The sequence below is a fragment of the Dermacentor variabilis genome, chromosome 4 (assembly GCF_050947875.1).
Source record: "Dermacentor variabilis isolate Ectoservices chromosome 4, ASM5094787v1, whole genome shotgun sequence".
Lineage (NCBI taxonomy): Eukaryota > Metazoa > Arthropoda > Arachnida > Ixodida > Ixodidae > Dermacentor > Dermacentor variabilis.
Genome location: NC_134571.1, coordinates 219,448,702 through 219,469,992, shown reverse-complemented (window position 1 = coordinate 219,469,992; position 21,291 = coordinate 219,448,702). Strand labels below are relative to the sequence as shown.

The following is a 21,291-nucleotide window of genomic DNA, read 5'->3' as shown; positions in this document are numbered from 1 at the left end:
TGCATCAATAGTTACCTAAACCTCGTCAGATAGGAACGCTGGAAAGGAGTGGCCACGCTTCTTTCTTGCTGCATCAGCAGTTTTTGACACGCATCTTCAGTCTCTATCAAATGCAAAGTAGCGAAATCTTGTAAAGGTTTGCTTTCCGAACCGTTGCAAGACCTTAGCCCAGATTTGCACATTCATAATATATACAATGCACTGATGATGACGTTTACGTCTGAGACCTGTTATATTACTGGTGCGAGGACGTGTTGTCACATAGATTATTAAACAAATTTCGGAGGCTTTTTCATGTTTTTATTTTTTTGCAGAAGAGGACCGCCCATGACTTAGGTCGCTATATAGGCTATTATTAGGAATTTATCGACATATTGCACAGACTTTCCATTGGGATCTTATTCAATAAGTAAGGTAATATCTGTTAGTTTATTAGAATTAAATATTAGTTGCTTGTTCACAATGCAAAAAAAAAAAACCTTGACTAGCATTAACACAAGCATATCAACACTGAATGGGCGCTGTCCATGGGAAACCCCCGGGCAATTTTTGGTTTGGTCACATTTAATTTGTGCATCTGGTATATAACTTAATGTTGGTTTCTGAGCAACCTGTGTGGGTTTCCTATGTCGCTCCATGCTACAGTCAGGTGCTCAAAGCTGCTCCTGCTATGTCTCAAAATAGAGACAGTAGTATTTGTAAAAAAAAAAAAATGAGAATTTTTTTCTGTCATGAATTTTGCTTGCCTTGTGGGCTTCTGCAGAAGTGATCTGCCATAACTTAATAGTGTTCTGCAAAGTCAAATAAGGAACATCTTTTCTTCATATGCCTCTATTTCACTCATATTGACCTTTACTAAGCTGCTCCAAAAATGCATTTACTGTTCCAAAACAGGCAATTCCTGCTCCAAACCTTCTCGAAAGTGCCAAATTAGCTGCTCCCAGAGCTGCTCCAAAACTTCCGTGGCCACTTCCATCCAGTGTTTAAAAGCTGATGCACTTGATTCCCACATCATATTTGGACGATCGACAAGTGTGTTCACCGCTATTATTGTGCTACTTGTTTAGCTGGGAAAGTTCGCCCAATAAATACAGTGAAACCTCGTTAAATCGTACTTGGCCTGAGCTCGGAAAAAGTACATACTAAACGGTAGTGCTGTTTAACTGAAATAGTATGAGATCGCCCACCTACGTGTCAAAAACGGAACTCGGAGAGAGTGCGATGAAAGGGAAAAAAAAAAAAAACATGCCGTATTTATTCACTTCGCGCGACAAAAGTGTTATTTTCATTTGATGCCGCAGCACCCTAGCAGCGACAACAGCGGCCTCAAACTTACTGAAGCTGCGAGCCAGCTTTTCAGTCAGCCCCCTCTTATCGGCAAACACTCGCATGGCAGATTCCTCGTTGGCATTACGATTCTCCGTGCACGCGTGCGGTAGTGCTCAGAAGTTGCAGGGCGCCTTTTTCATTTCGGGGTGCTGTTCTCATCGCGACAATTGCATTCATGAGGTTGACGTAACGCGCAGCTTCTGCCACTGTCGGGCCTGAATCGCCCATGCTGTCACTTTCCTTGTAATCCTCATCACTGTCGCTAGTCGACACTTTGGCAACAACAGAGGCAACAATGGCAAGAAGTCAAACCTCGTAGCCGACATCTCTTTGCAGTCGCAGCAGCGCTGCCGAACAACTTCTTCGCATTCCAAATGCCTCACACCGTAGTCAACAGTAGATACCTGTTGCGTGCCAGCACCGACTTCTTCGTGCCACGTTTGATAGCACGAGCGATGTCTAATTTTTCTTCTATGCTGAGCACCCGGCATCTTTTTTATCCGAGTCCGAGTCCTCGCTTGCACGACGTCACAACGCTCTCAGGCATGGATGGATGGATGGATGGATGGTGGCTATACCCTTTGTAACGGGCGGCGGCTGGCGCCACCTAGCCTTTTGCTCCCCCTCCTATTTTCTTTTTCTTTCTTTATATCCTCTTCTCCTTAAACTAGTTTTCACTCCCCTCCTCCCCCCAAAATAACTATCTAAAAAAGTATAGGAAACATCATCTCCCCGATTTATGGTATTATCTGTCCCTTGACTTCCTCCACCAATCCTCTAGCCTCCCCTTCGTTACTGCCACTCTTTTCTCGTCTATTTGCCCTCGTTCCCCGGGAAAACCCAATGCCCCTTCCATATCTGCCACTGTTCCCTCTGCCAGAGTCGGGCGAAGGTCTGTGCATCTCAGCGCTATATGCTCAGTGGTCTCCATTTCGGCTCCGCAGGCTGTGCACCAAAGGTCCACATCTTCAAATTTAGCCCTGTATGTTTTCGTTCTCAAAACCCCCGTCCTAGCTTCGAATAATAGTGAGCTGCCCCGCGAGTTATCAAATAAGAGCTCTCTCTTAATCTCCTGTTTTTGTGACCTATACATAGATAGCGCTGGCTTTCCGAGCATTCTTTCTTCCCACATTTTTCTTTCCACCTCCTTCACCTCCTTTCCCACAGTAGAACCACGTTGGACACCCTCCCTCGGCTGTAGGTATCTATCCCTCAGCTTCCTCGTTCTGAGTGTCCACTTTGTGTTCAAACTTTTCATGTATAGATATTTGTACACTTTTCCTGCCCACCTTTTTTCCTCCAGTGCTGGGAGTCTCTGTTCATATTTTACCTTACGCATTGCCTCTCTACCTTCGAATGACGTCCATCCCATGCCCCCCTGCACTCCCTCATTAGGGGTGTTCCCGTGCGCTCCTAAGGCCAACCTGCCTACACTTCTCTGTCTCGTTTCCATGCATGCCTGAACTTCCGATTTCGTGCACAGTACTGAATTTCCGAATGTGAGGCCAGGTACCATAACCCCTTTCCATACGCCCCCAACCACCTCATACCTATTATAGTTGCATAGTGCCTTGTGTTTCATTACAGCTGAGTTCCTTTTCACTTTTTCAATCATAATTTTTTCCTGTTCTTCCAAGTACTTTTTGCCTTCGTTTAGCCATATGCCCAAATACTTGTATTTTTCAACATGATCAATCTTAGTGCTTTGTATTTCCAATGGTTCCCCCCTTTCTTCATTGTATGCTATTATCCCAGACTTCTCTCTACTGAATTGCAGTCCCAATTTTTCTTCCTCCTCTCCACATATGCTCATTAGTTCCTGTAGCCCTACTCAGTAATAATAATATTTGGGGTTTTACGTGCCAAAACCACTTTCTGATTATGAGGCACGCCGTAGTGGAGGACTCCGGAAATTTCGACCACCTGGGGTTCTTTAACGTGCACCTAAATCTAAGCACACGGGTGTTTTCGCATTTCGCCCCCATCGAAATGCGGCCGCCGTGGCCGGGATTCGATCCCGCGACCTCGTGCTCAGCAGCCCAACACCATAGCCACTGAGCAACCACGGCGGGTGCCCTACTCAGGTGTCGGCAAGCAGTACAATATCATCTGCATACATCAGTCCGGCTAGTACTTGAGCTACCTTCTGCCCTTCCAGCATATAGCTTATGTCGGTTCCTATTGTGCTCTGTTCTAGTCTCTTTTCCATTTGGCTCATGTAAATCATAAAAAGCAGAGGCGACAATGGACAGCCCTGCCTGAGACCTCTTCTTATTTTAGCTGGCTTTGTAGTTTCCCCCTCCCATGTTATGTCTACCTCATTATCTGTATAAACTTGTAGGAACCCAATCATCTTTCTATCTAGACCATATTCCCTCAACTGGCTCCATAACTTTTCTCGGTTTGCATTATCATAGGCTCCTCTAATGTCTAAAAAAACTATCCATAGCGGTTTCTGCCTGGCTGCCACTATCTCTATGCACTGTGTTATAACAAATAAATTATCATCTAGCCTTCTGTTCCTTCTAAATCCATTCTGCAGTTCTCCCAAGATCTCTTCACGTTCTGCCCATTCCTCCATTCTCTTTTTCACCATCTGCATTGCTACTCTGTATATGACTGATGTGACAGTTATTGGCCTGTAGGATTTAATGTTGTCCTTGCTTCCCTTACCTTTGTAAACTAATATCATTCTGCTTGATTTCCAGTCCTGTGGAACATCTCCTCCAACTAATATTTGTTCAATAAGTTGTCGTAATTTTAATTTACTTTTCTGGCCTAATATGCTTATCAATTTCATAGGTATGCCATCAGGTCCTGTCGCTGTTCCCACGGGGACCTTGTGTTCAATTCTGTCCCATTCCTTACTTGTCATCCCTCTGTACTCCTCCTCCAATTCTGTCCTGCTGTTGTCATTGTTCTCCATTTCGCTACCCACTGGCTCTGCAAATGCTGCCTCTATTGTTAACCTAATATATTCCTGAGCTTCCTCTCCCTCTACCTTTGTGCCTTCTGGTGTGGTCAGTGAGTGCTGGACCACCTCTGTCTTCTTACTCTGTTGCCTTATGTGTTCCCAAAATTTCTTAGATGCATTTCTGTCTTTTTTTCGTATCTCTAACAACCACTGTACCCCAACTTTCGCTATCTTGGCTTGAATTAATGCCAATGCTTCTCTTTTCATTGCAAGGTAATCCTCCCATTTTGTCTCCACCTCTTCTGGTGTGGCTCCCCTTTGCTTTGCTGCTCTGTGTTTTCTGCACGCACCTTTGCGTTGCTCTATAGCCTCCTTAACTTCTCGGTCCCACCAGCTTTTTGGTTTATGTCTTCCCTGCTTACTTCCTAGTTTCCTAATCTGTCCCTTCTCTAGCTCTCGTTTAAAAATACCTATTAAGTCATCGTATGCCCATGCCCTTTGCGGTTGCTTGGATACCATGCCTTCAATGTTTTTCGCCACTTCTTGTAGCTGCCTGTCATTCAATTTGCTCATACCTTTCCCTTCTTAAGTTTCTACCAGTGGTGCTGTCCTTCCAAAGCTGATTTTGATTCGTTTGTGATCACTCCCCAGGCTTTTTGTACCTTCCTCATCAATTTCCATACATCCCAACCGTTCATACAGCTTGTGGGTCATTAGGCAGTAGTCGATTGTTGAGTGGGTGTTATTTCTTTCCCATGTTATTTTCCCGTCGCATTTAATTTCAGTATTAACTATCACAAAATCATGAGCCTCACAAAAATCTACTAACATCTGCCCTGTTGCATCTGTCGCCCCGTCAAAGTATTCCAAATGTGCATTCATGTCCCCTAGGATGATTATCTCCCGTTTCATAGCTAACTCCCTGATGTCCTTGGCCATACATTTGAAATGTTTTGTATTCTCCTCTTTCGACTCATTCCCCGTTTTCAGATAAACCACTCCCAGGATTGTCTCAACATTCCCTACGGTGCCCTTGAGCCACATGTGCTCACTGCAGCTCTCCCTTACCCTTTCCCAGTCCTGTCCCTTCACTAGCGCCCCAAGGCCTCCTCCTCTGCGTTCTTTTCTTTTTCTGTTGCACCCTGCCGAGGTGTATCCTGGATTGAATGGTGGCTCTTCCTCATCTCTTAAATGGGTTTCGGCCACTCCATATACCTGAAAATTTTCCGTTTGTAACTGTTCTTCTATTTCATCCCACTTAATGCGATTTCTTCCCCCCTGCATGTTGATGAACCCCACATTTACTGCCTTCTTCTTCCTCTTCCTCCTCCGTGCTCCTGTCCTGCCCCCCCTCCCCTGTCTGTTATCTTTTATGTTTTGGCATGCAGGGTCGCCCTGCGTGCCTGCAAAAAAGCCTGAGCCCTACGACCCACCCTCGTTCCTACCTGCCACCCCGCTGGTGTAGTGTAGTGAATGCCATCCGGGCCGAAAGGGGAGAAGTTTTTCCCCCCGATCATTCTGTTCACCTCCACCACATCACACCTGAGGGCTCGCCCCGAAATGATGTTGATGTTGATGTGGCTTCACGCGCAAACGCGCAGGGCACTTGGAGGCCATTGTTCCGATCTCTGAGGCTTGTTGTTCTGCTGGGCGATGCACTACCATGTTTGCGCAACGAAAAGTGGAAACACTGCGTGTTAACAGATACATACGCAATAAGCTGGTACGGTTTATGCGGATACAAAACAAATTATGTTCAATGCCCGCTTAGTCGGGGATTTGACTTTACTACTTTTAAAAAGAAACTACTGTTTAAGCGGGTATGGTTTAACGAGGTTTTACTGTAGTTAGTTTCACGATTCACATTGTGCCACTGCAGTTCTTCACCATCACTACAATGTGACAATATCACAGACATTCTATACATTTAGTCTGTGATTTGCAAGAATGCCCGATTTGCAAGAATAGCCATGTGACGTTCTGGTATAGTTTACGATGTCATGCTCTTTGATGGGCGTTCAGAATGCTCATTGTTGTCAACAGAAGTTCAGCAGTCTTTGAACTGTTTATACCATATAAGCGTCTTGTTCTGCGTCATGACATAAACTCTGAAAGCTTCCTGTAGCATAAGATGGGTTTCTACTACAGTTTTGTTAAGTTTGAAACGAAACTAGATGCACAATCTCAGGTCCTTAAAGTCCATAGTATTGACGCGAAGCGTGATGCCCGCCACAGCTGCTGGTCATAGAATAAAAAAACCAACTGTGCTGGTCGCAAGAGTGAGGACAGTGAAGTGGGCAGTTGTGTGTGCTCCTCTCCAAGTTTCGGCAGTTGTTAAAGGCAAGCTCTTTTATTAACTCCATTGCATTTTTCTGGTGGTATGGGGTGGACGACATGATCTACAGAGATGCAACGTATTCCTGGGTCGACTCCAGTGACCAGTCCAACAGAGCTGAAGCCTGTGTGCATACGTACCAGCCGTCATCTCCAGGGTCTCCAGCCACAGCACGGGCTGCTACCTGACCATACCAGAACGACCGATTAATCACCTTCTGTTGCGATTGCTGCGCGAGCGTAGGTCATCCTCTTGCAGCCACAGATGCCCAATGTGTTCCACAAAGACGCTGTTGAGGACATTGAAGACTGGCTTGAGCGAGTCGCCAAATTCAATGGCTGGTCTCAAGAGCACAAGACATGGTTTGGGAACCATGAGGTGACACTGACATCATGGGACAAATTTCACTGGCAATTAATCACCGCATATGCCAAGGCAGACAGAAAAGAGAGAGTGGAGTTGGCAATTCAGGGAAGAATCCAAGGTTCTAATGGGAGCATCACCATATATACTGAGGATGTAACTTGGCTTTTCAGATGGGCAGACACCTCAATGGCTGAATACAAGAAAGTGTGTCATCTAATACGAGGTGTCAAGAAGAAATCTTTGCTGGCCAGATCCGCAACCCACCGATGACACTTTCACTTGATTACCTTAAAGGCCCCACTGTGGGGGTATTACATAAGGGGTGGGTGTACAATAAGGAAAACAAGTTGACCATTCAAAGTCACTTGTGGACTTTCTTGCTGAGGCCACTGCAATGAACGGCTCTACGGAAGTGAGTGAGTGAGTGAGTGAGTGAAGTAACTATTTCGGTCCAGAGAAGACGCAGGGGAGACCCCGTGCCACCTGTCTAGTCCCACGTAGGGACCGCCAAGCCGAGCTTGACGGCCCGATCGTGGGCACTCTGGACGGCTAGGGTTTGGTTGCTGAGTTCGGGGCTGCCCAAGAGCACAGCCCACCTATCCTCGCTGAAGGAGGAGCCGATGGCTTCACACTCCCACAACACATGGTCCAATGTTGCCCTTAGTCCACAGGCGGCAGTCCGCACTGGGATATCTTTCAGGGTATATGGCATGAAGAATTGCGAGGTTAGGGTACGCACGGGCTTGTAAATGTCGAAGGGCAACCGCCCGCGCCCTGCATAAGATGGGGTGCGGGAGGGGGAATACCCGTCTTGACAGATAGTAGTGTGTGGTGATTTTATTAAACGTGAGCAAGGGTTCCCCGCGGGGCAGGGGACTGCTGAGGTGGCGCGGTCAGCGAGTCCTCGCGCGGCCTCGTGTGCGCCTTCGTTAGGGTTAGAGGGAGAACCCTCAATGGACCCCACGTGAGCGGGAAACCAAATGAGAGAATGCGGAGAGATACTTTTGGCGCTTTGGAGAATGCGGAGGGCCTGGGGGGATACCATACCTGTTTGGTAGGCCTTAATGGCTGCCTTGGAATCACTATATATTGCCTCTCTGCGACCATCGAGCACAGCCAGCACGATTGCAACCTGTTCAGCTATCACGGGCCTCGAAGTGCGTACCGTAGCGCAGCAAGTGAGCCTTGAATTGCAGTTGACGATGAAGACGGCGAATGCCTCTTGTTGGACATATGCCGCAGCATCCACGAAGCTTGCCTCAATGTGGTTATTGCAGACATGCTCGAGTAGAGCTGTACCCCTGGCCCGACATGCTCCAAACACTACAACCGCAATGTTACTGCAATTTCGAGTAGCCCCTCTAATGCAGCTTTGGGGAGCGACATCAGTGACTTGTGAGAATTGATCAGGGCTGTCATAAGCCCTGATAAGCCATGGTTGGCCGCCTCCACATAACCAGATACCTGCAAATTGCTTCACATAACATAAATTCCCACAGTACGTGGGGTGTGCAATATTAAAGTGAAAAATTTTTTATGACCACTCCTGCACTTCTCTTGCTGACCGTGGACGCTGCATGCTGCTGCTGCCTCGCTGAATAGCTCATGCTCTGCTGCGGGATGGCGGCGCCATCTAGAAGCGATGGCTCACACTACTTCACCCACAGCACTGGAAAGTGGAGGAGGGAAGCCAACCTGCGCATGCTGGTCATCGGCCACTGGTGGAGGAGGCGAGGAGGCATGGAGAGCCGCAATGAGACGGGATTGAGGGAACCAGAGGAGATGCCCTCTCGTCGTGCATTTGTTGTGCCGCCTGGCAAAAGCATGGACAGTCACATCTGCACCTCCAAGGGGAGGTCGGGTACCCCAAACAAATAATGCAAAAAGTCAGCTTGCTTCTTCCAACTCTTATAACGCTGGGTGTATCAGAAGGTGCATTGCATTGCAGAGCTCCTTGTTCAGGGCATCCTTGAGCCAGATAAGGTGCATGTAAACATTGCCTCGTGAGGGGTCGGATCGTATACGGCAGACATTGCCAGCTCCTGACTAGAAGCCTACCATTATCATTGAAAAAGAAGATGTACAATCAGTGCATTTTACCAGTGCTGACATGTGGGGCAGAGACAGATCGACAAAGAAGCTTGAGAACAAGTCAAGAACCGCGCAAAGTGCGATGGAACAAAGATTGCTAGGCATAACGTTAAGAGACAGAAAGAGAGTGGTTTGGATCAGAGAGCAAACGGGCATAGACGATATCCTAATTGACATCAAGAGGGGAAAATGGAGCTGGGCAGGTCATGTAATGCGCCAGTTAGATAACTGTCGGACCATTAGAGTTACAGAATGGGTACCAAGAGAAGGAAAATGCAATCGAGGATGACAAAAGACTAGGTGGAGCGATGAAATTAGGAAATTCGCGGGCGTTAGTTGGAATCGGTTGGCGCAGGACAGGGATAATTGGAGATCGTAGGGAGAGGCCTTCGTTTTGCAGTAGACATAAAACAGGCTGCTGCTGCTGCTGCTGCTGCTGCTGCTGCTGCTGCTGCTAATGATGATGATGAGGATGAACACTGCCTCGTAAACTTCACTGTATATAAATACCAACAGGGCATGTTTGATCTGCTGCATTTTTTTTTTTAGTATTTTTCACCGGGTTTTAGTATTTTTTGGGCTTTCAGCATTGTGTTTTTCAACTTGTAGGTTGGCAGGTCCAGATACATGTGTGCATGGCTGGTGCACACATGTGGCATTGCAAGCTCCTGTGTCTCCCCTTGGTGCAGGCAACCTGTTTCGGCTGAAGATGTTCCGCGAGGAGCAAGGCACCTGGATGATAATGCTTCTGACAGTGCTGGTGTTTGTCTACATGCTTTCGCTAGTGTACAATGCACTGCTTCTCAGCGGCCACCCATGTCCCGACCAGTTTCGTATCAACGCACTCATGGGGGTCACCAATGCCAGCTTCATGAAAGTGGCTGCCTGTGGAACCTGGCTCGGTGACTTCCTCACTGCATGGATGGCAAGTTCATTGCTCCTGCAACATTAAAGATATAAATTTGTGATAATAAGAAATCAATAATTTGATAACATTTCGTCCAAATGGGAAGTAGATCTATCTTAGAAACACAATAAAACAGAATGCCTACCCCCTTTGACAACACCATTTTGGTCAGTGTTATGTTTGTTGTGTTTCTAATATGAATTGTGATAGAACTACCTTGAGCCTCTGTCTATGATAAGTTCTTAGAAGTTGCTGTTGCAGGGTGGGAATTTCAGGATACCGTAATTACTTGAATCTAACGCGCACTTTTTTTCTCATAAAATGGGTCCCAAAATTGCATGCGTGTTAGAACCGAGTAAGACCATAAATCTGTGTTACCATATCGCCATCGGCATTTCAAAATGGCCACCTCGTACGCGCTTCCAGCCTAGCTGCTGTAGCTTTCTCCATGTGCTGTAGTATGTGTGCTTAGGCAATGCTTCCCTTGGCGTAGGTTAGTGCACCGTCCGTCTTCCCGTTTTCTGCATTTGCTCTATCAGCATAGAAGTGCCGACTGCAAAGACATGCCGAGTTCATCACGATGCCACAACTAAAAGGAAAGTGATCACATGTGCGGAGACGGACGGAAATCGGGCCACATCGCTGGTGTTCGGAGTTCCAGAAACTTGCATGCAGGACTGGCGCAAACAGGAGAGGCGTTCTACACCAGTGGCTGCTACATACCGCACGGCCACTATCTTGAAAGTGATCTGCGATGGAGACAAGAGTCTACGCATCTAGGCGCACCGTGCTGTGTTCTCATCGCTTAATTCGTGTCGAAGCGAGAAGCCGCACAAATGTCAATTTTCTCGCTGCTGCAACCGCACTTCCTCACTCCAGCATTTAAAGAGTTTCCACGGTCATTGAGTGAGACGTGTTCATGTTTGCTTGTGCGCGCGTAACACCGTGCTTGTTCATTTAGTTAGTAAGCGAATGTTTAAAAGTTTATAGGGCCGATAAAACTACTATCCTTACTTTTTGTATAGATGTCTACTAGTTTGCTATCATAATCAATGCTTCGACTTTCAGGTGAAACTTCGACTTTTTTTCTTTATCGCGACTTTTAGTGCATTGAGAGTAAATCTTTCATTTTTTCCAAATGAGAGGAAGTTGCATTTCTGTATGAAAGAAGTAGGTGCACGGTACTGTAAAAACATTTCTTTTTTAGGTCACGGCAAACGGGTGCCCGTTACAATCAAGGGCGTTTTTTTTTTCTTTTTTGGGGGGGCACAGAAGATGGTTGCTCATTACAATTGAGGGTGCATTAGAATCGAGTAAATACAGTAATTTGGCTAGTCTTGGGCATGGCTTGGCTTAAAGCATGCTCATGTTTACTGACACATAGTACTACAAGCAATGAAGAAAACAGAAATAGAAAATATGAAAGCAGTACATGACGATAGTGGAAGTTTTCGTCCCTCCTGTTTTACCAACATGCCAATACTGCCCACATCTGATGTAACTGCACAACCTAGCATGAGTATTTACTTATGGTTAAGGGAAAATGTTCTTGCACAGTAAACGAGAAAAAGCAGGCTGTTATTTCCTGTTGCATCTAAAACTGCAGACTATTTAGAATTAGAGAATAGAGAATTAGAGAATAGAATTAGAGAATAAATTCAACAAAAATGCTTTAAATTCTTATTCTAAATAAGAATTTAGAGCATTTCTGTTGAATTTATAGCAGCGTGAACCTTTCTATTGTTGTGTTATTTTTGTTTGATCAGTTATGTATTTTATCGAGCTTATGTAACACTGTGTATTCCCCCCTGAAATAATGCCTACGGGCACTGTAGGTGCTTGAAATCAATCAATAAATAAATAAAAACAGAAACACACTCTATGCAGGCTATTGTGAGAGACGAAACAAGTGTCATAAATGTGCCTTCAAAGTGTCCTGAAGGTTTGAGAGAAATGCCGATTCATAGCCTGCACTTTTTGGCATTTTTCTACTCGGGAACATAGCGCTACCCAGGTAATTGTGAGGCTCCGTGGTCAAGATCTTATGTAAAACCACATTAGGCCATTTTTTTTACATGCTGTCTAATTACAGCAAACGTAAACGTCAATGAAAAGAGTGGTGCCTGCTGCTGCCACAGGTGACGGACATGATGCTCCAGGATGAGCTGTACCCCGGCTGGGCGCCTGCCCTGCGTGCATTCTGGCAAAGCCATGGTCGCACTCGCATCACTGTCTTCTGGGCTGTGTCGCTGCTGCTGTCGGCGGTCGTGGTTAGCCTCATTGTCAGCGACCGCATTTCCTGGGACTACCTGAACCGCGAGTTCGTGGCCACCACTGAGCTGTCCCGTGCTTTCCTTGCCTCCTTCATCCTCGTCATGGACCTGCTCATCGTCATGCAGGTACGGTTTCATTGATTGTCATCCTGGGCTGTGCACGAAAGAACAACATTTCGGAGGACCTCGTCACTTGGGATTCCTCAGTTAAATCTGCTACGATGGCCATTATGCAGTCAACGTCCATTAATTAAACCCTTGCAGGACTGCAACTTCTGGTCGAATCACCCAAAGGTCGAATTAACAAATGGCGGCAGTATAAACAGATGCAAATCTTTTTTATTCTTGAAAGCAGTCTGTCATCACTGACAGACTAATTCAGAGTACAGTAGACTTGCATTAATTTGACTCCGGTTAACTTGATCTTTTGGTTATTTCGATTCCAACCGAAGGTCCCAGCCAGTGCCCATGCATTGTTATAGGCCCAAGCTTTCGTTACTTTTATCCTAAAATTGGCATGCGCCAGATAATTCGAGCTTGACCAGTTAGCACGCACATGCCCGACCCCAATAGCGACCCCTTTAGTGGCATTGTCTGTCCTGGTGGAGCTTGGGAAACAGTGAATGCGTTGAACACACGTCATCTCTCGTCGAAAACGCCTATTTTCGGCCTGCCCTAGGAAGATTTTCAAGCAATAACCGTAGCTGACAATGCCTCATTATGGTATTTGCCTAATCCTAATGTGCGTCTTTCCATACTTTTTTTAAAGAAAGTTGGGTTGCGAATTGTCTGCGCAGTGCAATCGGGCACAATACGAAAACCACCTTCATAATGGTCTTATGCTTCACCACTGTATTGTAGGATGTATTGTACAATGTATAGGACGATGTATTGCGGCGGAGCTGACTTTAAAAACAGTGTGGCGAAGCTGACTGTAGGAAACCAGCCACCTTTGTGCACCAAGTTTTCTCACTAAAAAATCGGGTGCATGTTTGCTTTCTCCTTTGCTTAAGTGCTTCTTTAATGTCATTCCTATGTTAGTTTTTTTTTTTTTACTTCGGACACACAGAAAATGGGTGTGCATTTGATTCGGGGGCGTGTTGGGATAGGGCAAAGACTGCCAGATGAATCAGCAGTATGTATTGGCATTTCTTCTACATGTTGTTTAAGTCGGCCCGGCTGATTATTTAATCGATCTTGCCAGTCCCATCAGTGTCAAATTAAGGGAAGTTGACTCCATTACAATAACTGTGCATGTTGTTATTATTTAGTAGTCCACAGAGCTCACTACTATCGTTGGTGCTGACAAAATCGTCAAAAGAGACATTGTCTAGGGTACAGTGCAAATTGTCGTCACCACTGCAGGGCAGGCTGCCATTGTCATAGTCATCCAGGGAACCAGTAGCACACCGTCTGCTGAATTTCTTATGTTTTCAAGCCTTTAGGAACCGTTGCGTGCATGAGGAGTTACCAGTGGCGATTGAATTTACCCAATCAACATGCATTTGCATTCAGACTAAATGAGTTTTCTTTCCATGTGTGTGCTTTTGCACTGAGATGCTCCAGTGCATTCAAGTTAAGCGATAAGCTAAATTAACCAAGGTCGAATTAACTGTACTGTGTCTTGCTGCTGAGCAAGAAGTCATGGACTTGATTGAATGGCAGAAGGCAAAAGTATTTTTAGTGCGTTAGTTGAAATTAATCTATATTTATTTTCTCGGCATTGTTATTGAACAGTAAGCCTGGTAAAAATTCAATGTAATGTTCTCACATATACTGTAAGCTAATGCAGGATATTTGTCTGCTTTAGGCAATCTGTTATCTGTTTTGTACCTGCCGCATTGACGTTCTGATTGTGGGGGCCATATTTAGATGTTGAAGTGCAAGATGCCCCTTTACAAAAATTTAGGTGCACAAGGGATCCCAGCTGGTCAGAATAAATCTGGAGGCTGCTGCCATGGCATCTCTGATAGGCCCAATGTTGCCCTGGAGCACTACATGAATGTTTGTATTGCAGGCTTTATCATAATCATCATTACAGCCTATTTTGTGCCTGCTGCAGGGCAAAGGCCTCTTTCAGTTGCATTAAGTTAGTACTCCTGTCAGTTGACTCTGCTCTGTGCCTGTGGTCTTGTGCTGTCCTCGACTGCATTTTTATTTCCTTGGTGCCCATTCTCTTAATCAATAATAATAATAATAATAATATTTGGAGTTTTACGTGCCAAAACCACTTTCTGATTATGAGGCACGCCGTAGTGGAGGACTCCGGAAATTTTGACCACCTGGGGTTCTTTAACGTGCACCTAAATGTAAGCACACGGGTGTTTTCGCATTTCGCCCCCATCGAAATGCGGCCGCCGTGGCCGGGATTCGATCCCGCGACCTCGTGCTCAGCAGCCCAACACCATAGCCACTGAGCAACCACGGCGGGTGCTCTTAATCAAAGAGACCTGCAAGTTCTTGGCTCTTTGCATTACAGGACTTGCCCAGCTACATTTTTTTCTCTTAATCTCGACTACAATATCAGCTACGCTCATTTGCTCAGTAATCTATACTTCCATCATGTTTAACTACTACACCTATCATTTCTGATTGCAATGGTCATGCAGTCCTTAGCTGTTCAAGCTTCTTGCAGAGTTACATAGTGTACATCTCAGTGAATCAGTGTCCTTGCATTCATGGAAATGCAGTAGTCATGGCTGTGAGTGACACCTCCACCTCCAATTCAATTCAGTTTAATTTTATAGTTGCACAAGTGGCTGCAGAAACAGTTTTATGCAGAAAGGCATTCTAAAGTAAGATCTGCAAGTGGGACCCCTTACTACTAATTACAAAACAGGACAAAGTAAAGTCAACCTGACGATATGTACAATATAGGAGAAAAATTTTTAAATATTGAGCAGATAAAAGACAAAGTAAGTACACTGATGAGATACAAAATTGCAAAAATAAATTAAAACAAGCATTGTAAGACAATTGCTCTTAATCCCTTCAACATACTGTGGCAATAGAAAGAAACTCGAACAGCGGAACGCGTGGCCGAAGCAGAACTGAAGGTCCAGTGATCACCATCGACAGGCGGGCACACCCGGTTCGATCGTGCTGTGCGATGGTGCGCCCCCTATCCTGCGATATTTTTGTTTCCGTTCTGCTTCCGTTTTATTTGAAAACGAGGAGAGGTGACGGTACAGTAATGATGACGGCGCAAACTGTACTATCGCGATGAAAAGAAACGCGGAAAACGTGGCTTTCGGCACAGTCAGCACTAGTGCGAGGATACGTGCCCAACTCTCATATGCTTTGGCTGTCGCTAGGCAAACCTCTGCTAATTTTATTTATTTTTATTTATTGATACTGCAATCCCACTTTGGGGATTTTGGCAGGAGGGTACAAATGTGGAAAAGATCACAAGAAAGGCAACCAACAAATATATAGATACGTAAGAGTAAATAAAATAATATAAACTAAATAGAAGGCATACGGTAAGCACGAAGTTAGTCACGATGTAAACAAGGTAAGTGAAGGCTGTTGAACTTGGGTGTTAGTAAGCTGGTTCCATTCCGTTATTGTCCACGGAAAGAAAGAGTATTTAAAGGAGCTGTTACGTGTGCGAAACGGGGCAATTGTTAATAGGTGTCTTTGTCTAGTGGCATACCCGGATGAAAAGGTTATTACATCTGAAGTGTCTAATTTATAGTGCCCCTTTACAATCTGATACATAAATTTTAGCCTAGATGACCGGTTTCTATGGGTTATTTGTGGCAAGTTGGCTCTGATTAAAAGGGGGAGAAATAGAAGAATGTCCAAAGCTGTTATATATGAATCGCACACCCTTTTTCTGTATGCTTTTAATCTTGTTAATATTGGTCCGAGTGAAGCGGTCCCAGATTATGGCTGCGTAATCTAATGAAGGGAGAATAAGCGCTTTACTTGCGGTCATGCGGGCATCAGGAGTAGTAAATTTTAAAGCTCTTCGTAAAAAGAACAACTTGCAGTTTGCATTTCTTACGACATAATCAATGTGTTTAGTCCAGTCTAAGTTACTTGTTACCCAGAGGCCCAGGTATTATTTGTAATGAGGTACTTCGTGAAGAACACTGCTGTTGATAGAATAAACAAAGGTTAATGTTTTTTTTTTGTGAGTAACTCTCATGAACACTGTTTTTTCATAGTTAATACACATTTGCCACATATCACACCACTGAACAATTTTGTTGAGTGTATCACTTAAGAGAATTTGGTCAGCTGTACTGTTGACTTCCGTGTAAATCATGCAGTCATCAGCATACAATCGTATATTGAGAGGAATGTTGCAGACAATATCATTAATAAACAAAAGAAAAAGAAGGGGTCCAAGCACCGATTCTTCGGGAACGCTTGAGTCTACACCAACAACTTCCGAAGTTTCTCCATTAAAGACAACAAACTGTTTTCGATTGGTAATGTATGTGGCAATCCAGTTTAAAAGTTTGTGGTTATTTAATATTTTCCCTAATTTGTGCAATAATTTCTTATGAGGGACTTTATGAAACACTTTTTTAAAGTCCATAAAAATTACATCGGTTCGTTTTCCGTTATTAATTGAAAGTGCAAAGTCATGTATAGCTTCTGCTAGCTAGGTACATGTAGAATAACCTTGTCGAAATCCATGTTGATACTTTGTTAAAATATTATGTTTGTCAAGAAACTGCGTTATGTGGTTATGTATAATATATTCTAAAAGTTTACATGCAGTACAGGTTAAGGAAATCGGACGATATTTCTTTATACAGTCTTTCCTCCCATTCTTATGGACAGGTTTTACTCTGGCAATTCCCCAGTCGTCCGAAACTTGCCCCTCAGTTAGTGATCTAGAGAACAGAACACACAAGTATTTTGAGACCCATTCTGTGTATCTCTTAAAAAATGCGTTTGGTACGTCATCTGGCCCTGGGGACTTCTTTACATCGAGTTTTAAGAGCATATTCAAAATTCCAGCTTCACTAATTTGAACATCTGGTATGGATGGGAAATTTGCATCGAAGTGTGGTAATACATCATTATCAACAGTGAAAATGCTCTTAAATTGCTCATTGAAGGCATTTGAGATTTTTTTGCATCATCTACTTGTACACTTCGATATCAAAGACATCCCATTCCCTAGAAGTCGGGCGTATGTGCTGCCAGAATTGCTCGGGGGACGTGCGTATAAAATTCGGTACGGACTCTCCGTTGTTTGTCAGTTTTTACTTTGCTTTTAGCTGTAATGTAATATCCGCTATTTTCTGCACAGTACAGGAAGAGTTTGTAGATTTTTGTTTTTTCTTTAGTCTCTTGAGTTGCCTTTGTAACTGCAATGGGTCCCGAGAGATCCAGGCGTTTTTGCGCTTCGACTTCTTTACAATCCGGGGAACATATTTATCGATGCATTCTTTTTACAATTATTTTGAATTGGTGCCAAAAACTGTTTATATTTCCAGAATAGGATGAGAAAATATCCAGATTAAAAGAAAGCATGTCAATGATAGAGACATCATCTTCTTGTGAAAAATTAGGGAAACTAGACGTTGGGCTATTACGTTTGATTGCTGCACCAGTGAGTTCTAGCAATATGGCAGAATGGTCTGAGATGCCAGGTATTACAGGAAGTTTCGGCTGTAATTGAACCACTTACAAAAAACAAGTCAAGTATGGACTTTGAGTTACCCTGAATCCTGGTGTAATTTTGAACTACTTGCAGTAATTTGAACGCGAAGGCCATATCAATCAGTATTGCACAGTTATTATAATTTCGGTTTTGGGCTGTGAAAGTTGACGGATCCACTTCGAACAGATTGAAATCGCCTGAGAGGATTATTTTGTCCCCAAGCCTGACTTGTGTGTCTAGATACTTTCTTAGGCATTCGAGGATGCCAACATCAGAACCAGGGGGCCTGTAAATAGCGCCTGTAACACGCCTGGTGTTACCACAGTACACTTTGCAAAAGACAGCCTCGACACCAGGCACATCAGGCATTTTTTTTTATGCCTAAGGATTTGTTAAAAAGAGTAGCCACCCCACCACCCTTAATTCTGCGGTCTTTTCTATGTAAGCTGTATCCAGCGGGCACAAATTCGCCGTCATAAATGGACACATTTAACCATGTTTCAGTGAGGATGGCTATATCAATGCTATGGGTCAGCAACAATGCCTCTAGCTCAGTAACCTCGTTAACGACACTTCTGCAGTTTATATTAAGTACTTTCAGTGACAGTGCGTCATGGTTTTGCCGTCAATTAGCCTTTTTGTTTAACTTATAGCGTGAACCAGTACTTTTGTCCCACCTGAACATGACGTCATCCACGCTTAGCTTATCAAAAAAGAGTTTCACTTTGGATCCGTTTTTCCTTTCATCAGCTGATGTACCTCTCAATTTTATCTTATTTTTCTTATCCTGCAGGAAAAGTCTTTCGAAATCGACACCATACTTCCCTTAAGTTTATTACAATTCTTTAGTACAGCTATCTTCTCTTGGTAGTCCAGAAGCTTTAGAATAACAGGATGGCATTTATTTTTGGCCTTGTGCCTGATTTGACGACATCTTTCGATTCCCGTAACTGTAACCTGCAGTGTGTCTTTGAAAATTTCATCTTTTACTTTTTTTAAGAGGCCATCTGCAGTTTCGTCACATGGCTCTTCTATGCCATATATAACCAGGTTGTTTCGGCGGCTTCTATTTTCTAGCTCATCTACCTTGCTCATCAGGGATACAATCTCTTTACTTCTGTAACTGTTGCTTCTACTTCTTGCACTTTGGCGGTTAGTGCCGTGAGGTTTTCTAGTTGTTTATCAACTTTGTCTATGCGCTCCGTTAGAGCAGAAATCTTCTTTTCTATCGCATCTTGAGTTGTCTGCAATGCAGGAATGTGTTTTGGCCTGGTCCTCTACAGAACCGAAAGCAATGCCATTATGGCATTGCTTTCAGCATGACCGGATGCTATCCAGTCATTGGTTGTTATCCGCGTGACCATACAGAAGCTTGTTAAGTGTGTAAAATTAGGAGCACCCATAAGAATGAACAATCCAGAGCCTGCCGACAAGAAGAAAAAACTGGTTGTAATTCCATATGTACATAAGCTATCACACAGCCTCAGGAATGAAGCAGGCAGGTTTGATGCAAAGGTTGATTTTTCTGCCCCTAACAAGACGATCAAAATTTGTGGCAAGATTGATAGGAAGTTGGCCCAGGCTGCCTCTACTCAGGCTGGGAAAGGCTGTACTGTTAAGCATACTTCCCCGTTTGTGTGCTGTAGAATGGGAGTTGTTTACGAGCTTCCATTTTCCTGTGGTCACGTCTATATCGGCCAAACAGGTCGTTGCCTGTATATTAGATTGTCTGAACATAGGCGCTCACTAACGGGTAATGCCTACTCGCATGTAGCGCGGCATTGCTCTGAGCATGGGTGCACTCCAATCTATAAAAATGCCACAATACTTTCTGTGCATAGAAATCAGACCACGAGGGAGATTATTGAGGCCTGCTATATCAGGAAAAGAAGGGTCGCATTGTGTAAACATGCCATCGTTAAATTTGCATGACAGTGAATTTGAATTTTTAAGCCACCTCATAGTGTAGCATTAGATTACAGGGTTTTGCGCTTTTTGCCTGTGCACTGATAATGACACTATCGATGAGAGAGCACGTGGCTATGGGTTGTGTACATAAGTTTGTGTATGCCTTGGAATAAAGTTAGTTGTGAGTTCAGCGCTGTCCTGTGTGTTCCTGCCTTCTGTCTTCATCATATTGCGCTGCCCCTTCAAGATGCCTCCCTACAAGAATTACAGATTCAGCGACATCAATTCTCGATCTTGTGTTGTACTCTGTTAGCGTCTCTGAATATTGGAGGCAAGCTCCACCGCTGGAAAAGCTGGCGCCACAGTTGGCGTGACATGGCATAAGGGATCACGTGGACAAGCGTTGGCTGCTTCGGAAGTGCTGAAGCGAGCTGAAATAGAAAGTCCCACATGCGCTGTAGTTCTGATTAAGTGGTGAGGCTTTCCCACCTTGGATGTCTACTTGACAACATTTGAAAGCATTATAATAGGTAGTGGCTGCCTTTGGAAGCGTGCAGCATGGTAGGTGGCTGCTCGTTGCCGCAGTACCGGACGTACAAAATGGAGCCCGGTGTCAGCCTTATTTACACATAGCCACAGAACAATTGACAAGCTGCATGAAGCTTGGCTGGCGAAACTTAGAACTGGCAGACAGCCATCGGCTACAACTCGGGTATGCAGCAAGCACAGACGCGAGGAACATTTCTGCTACGGTGCCGGGACTGCGCGATGTTCGGTGTATAGCAGAAAACGCGCGCTGAGACACTCGCTTGTGCCCGCTGCCCCGCTAATGTCATGAAGGTTTGGTCTCTGAAGTTGTTGATGCTAGATACTGGCAAGTTCACTGGAACAGAAAGGGAGCGGTAAGAAGTACATTAAAAAAAGACATGGCATATGGTCATGTTTGTGTTATGAATTAATACACTGTAGTATGAAAAAGAAGCAGTGGGAAATCACACACTGAGAAGACCGATAAACATACAGTACAACGCTTTTTGAGAAATAATATTGAAACGTCCAAGAATTTAGAAGAAGAAAAGAAAGATTGAATCATCGCGACGGCACATCACAGTCGCCGTAGGCGTCAAAGTCTCTATAATGAAATTATTTTTTGACAGCTCTGATAGCATCCACGCAACAATGCTTGCTTGTGTACTGTCAAATACTCATATTCTGCGGCATAAAGCTCACAGCATGGTGCAAAATTAAATGCACACGCAGCGAAAATGAAACATTGTGCGTGGACATGCATGCAGACACGCAGTCGGTCGCTGCGAACCCGTGCGATCGCTGCATTGAGGCTTCATTCTGTTATGCTCCATTTGGTTATACAGACAGCCTACTATAAGAACATATGCCACATACTTTGCTCTCAGTGTTTGCATAACTTTCTTTCATGTGAGAAGCCAGTTCGGGAGACTTCATCGCGGAGACTGTGCGCAGTGACATTCACTGTACGTATTTGGTAAAGAAACAGCATCTGTAAACAATTCTGCACTTTCA

General features: G+C 44.5%; 1 protein-coding gene across 2 annotated transcripts in view; it reads left to right on the top strand.

Moving 5' to 3' along the window:
• Positions 1–21,291, top strand: part of LOC142580113 (transmembrane protein 117-like) — a 161,048-nt gene that overhangs the window by 71,463 nt on the left and 68,294 nt on the right. For both annotated transcript variants that reach the window (XM_075690930.1, XM_075690929.1), the window contains 2 exons: positions 9,725–9,960; positions 12,081–12,341. In XM_075690930.1, the coding sequence (XP_075547045.1) occupies positions 9,725–9,960; positions 12,081–12,341 (497 nt within the window). The remainder of the gene's footprint in view (positions 1–9,724; positions 9,961–12,080; positions 12,342–21,291) is intronic.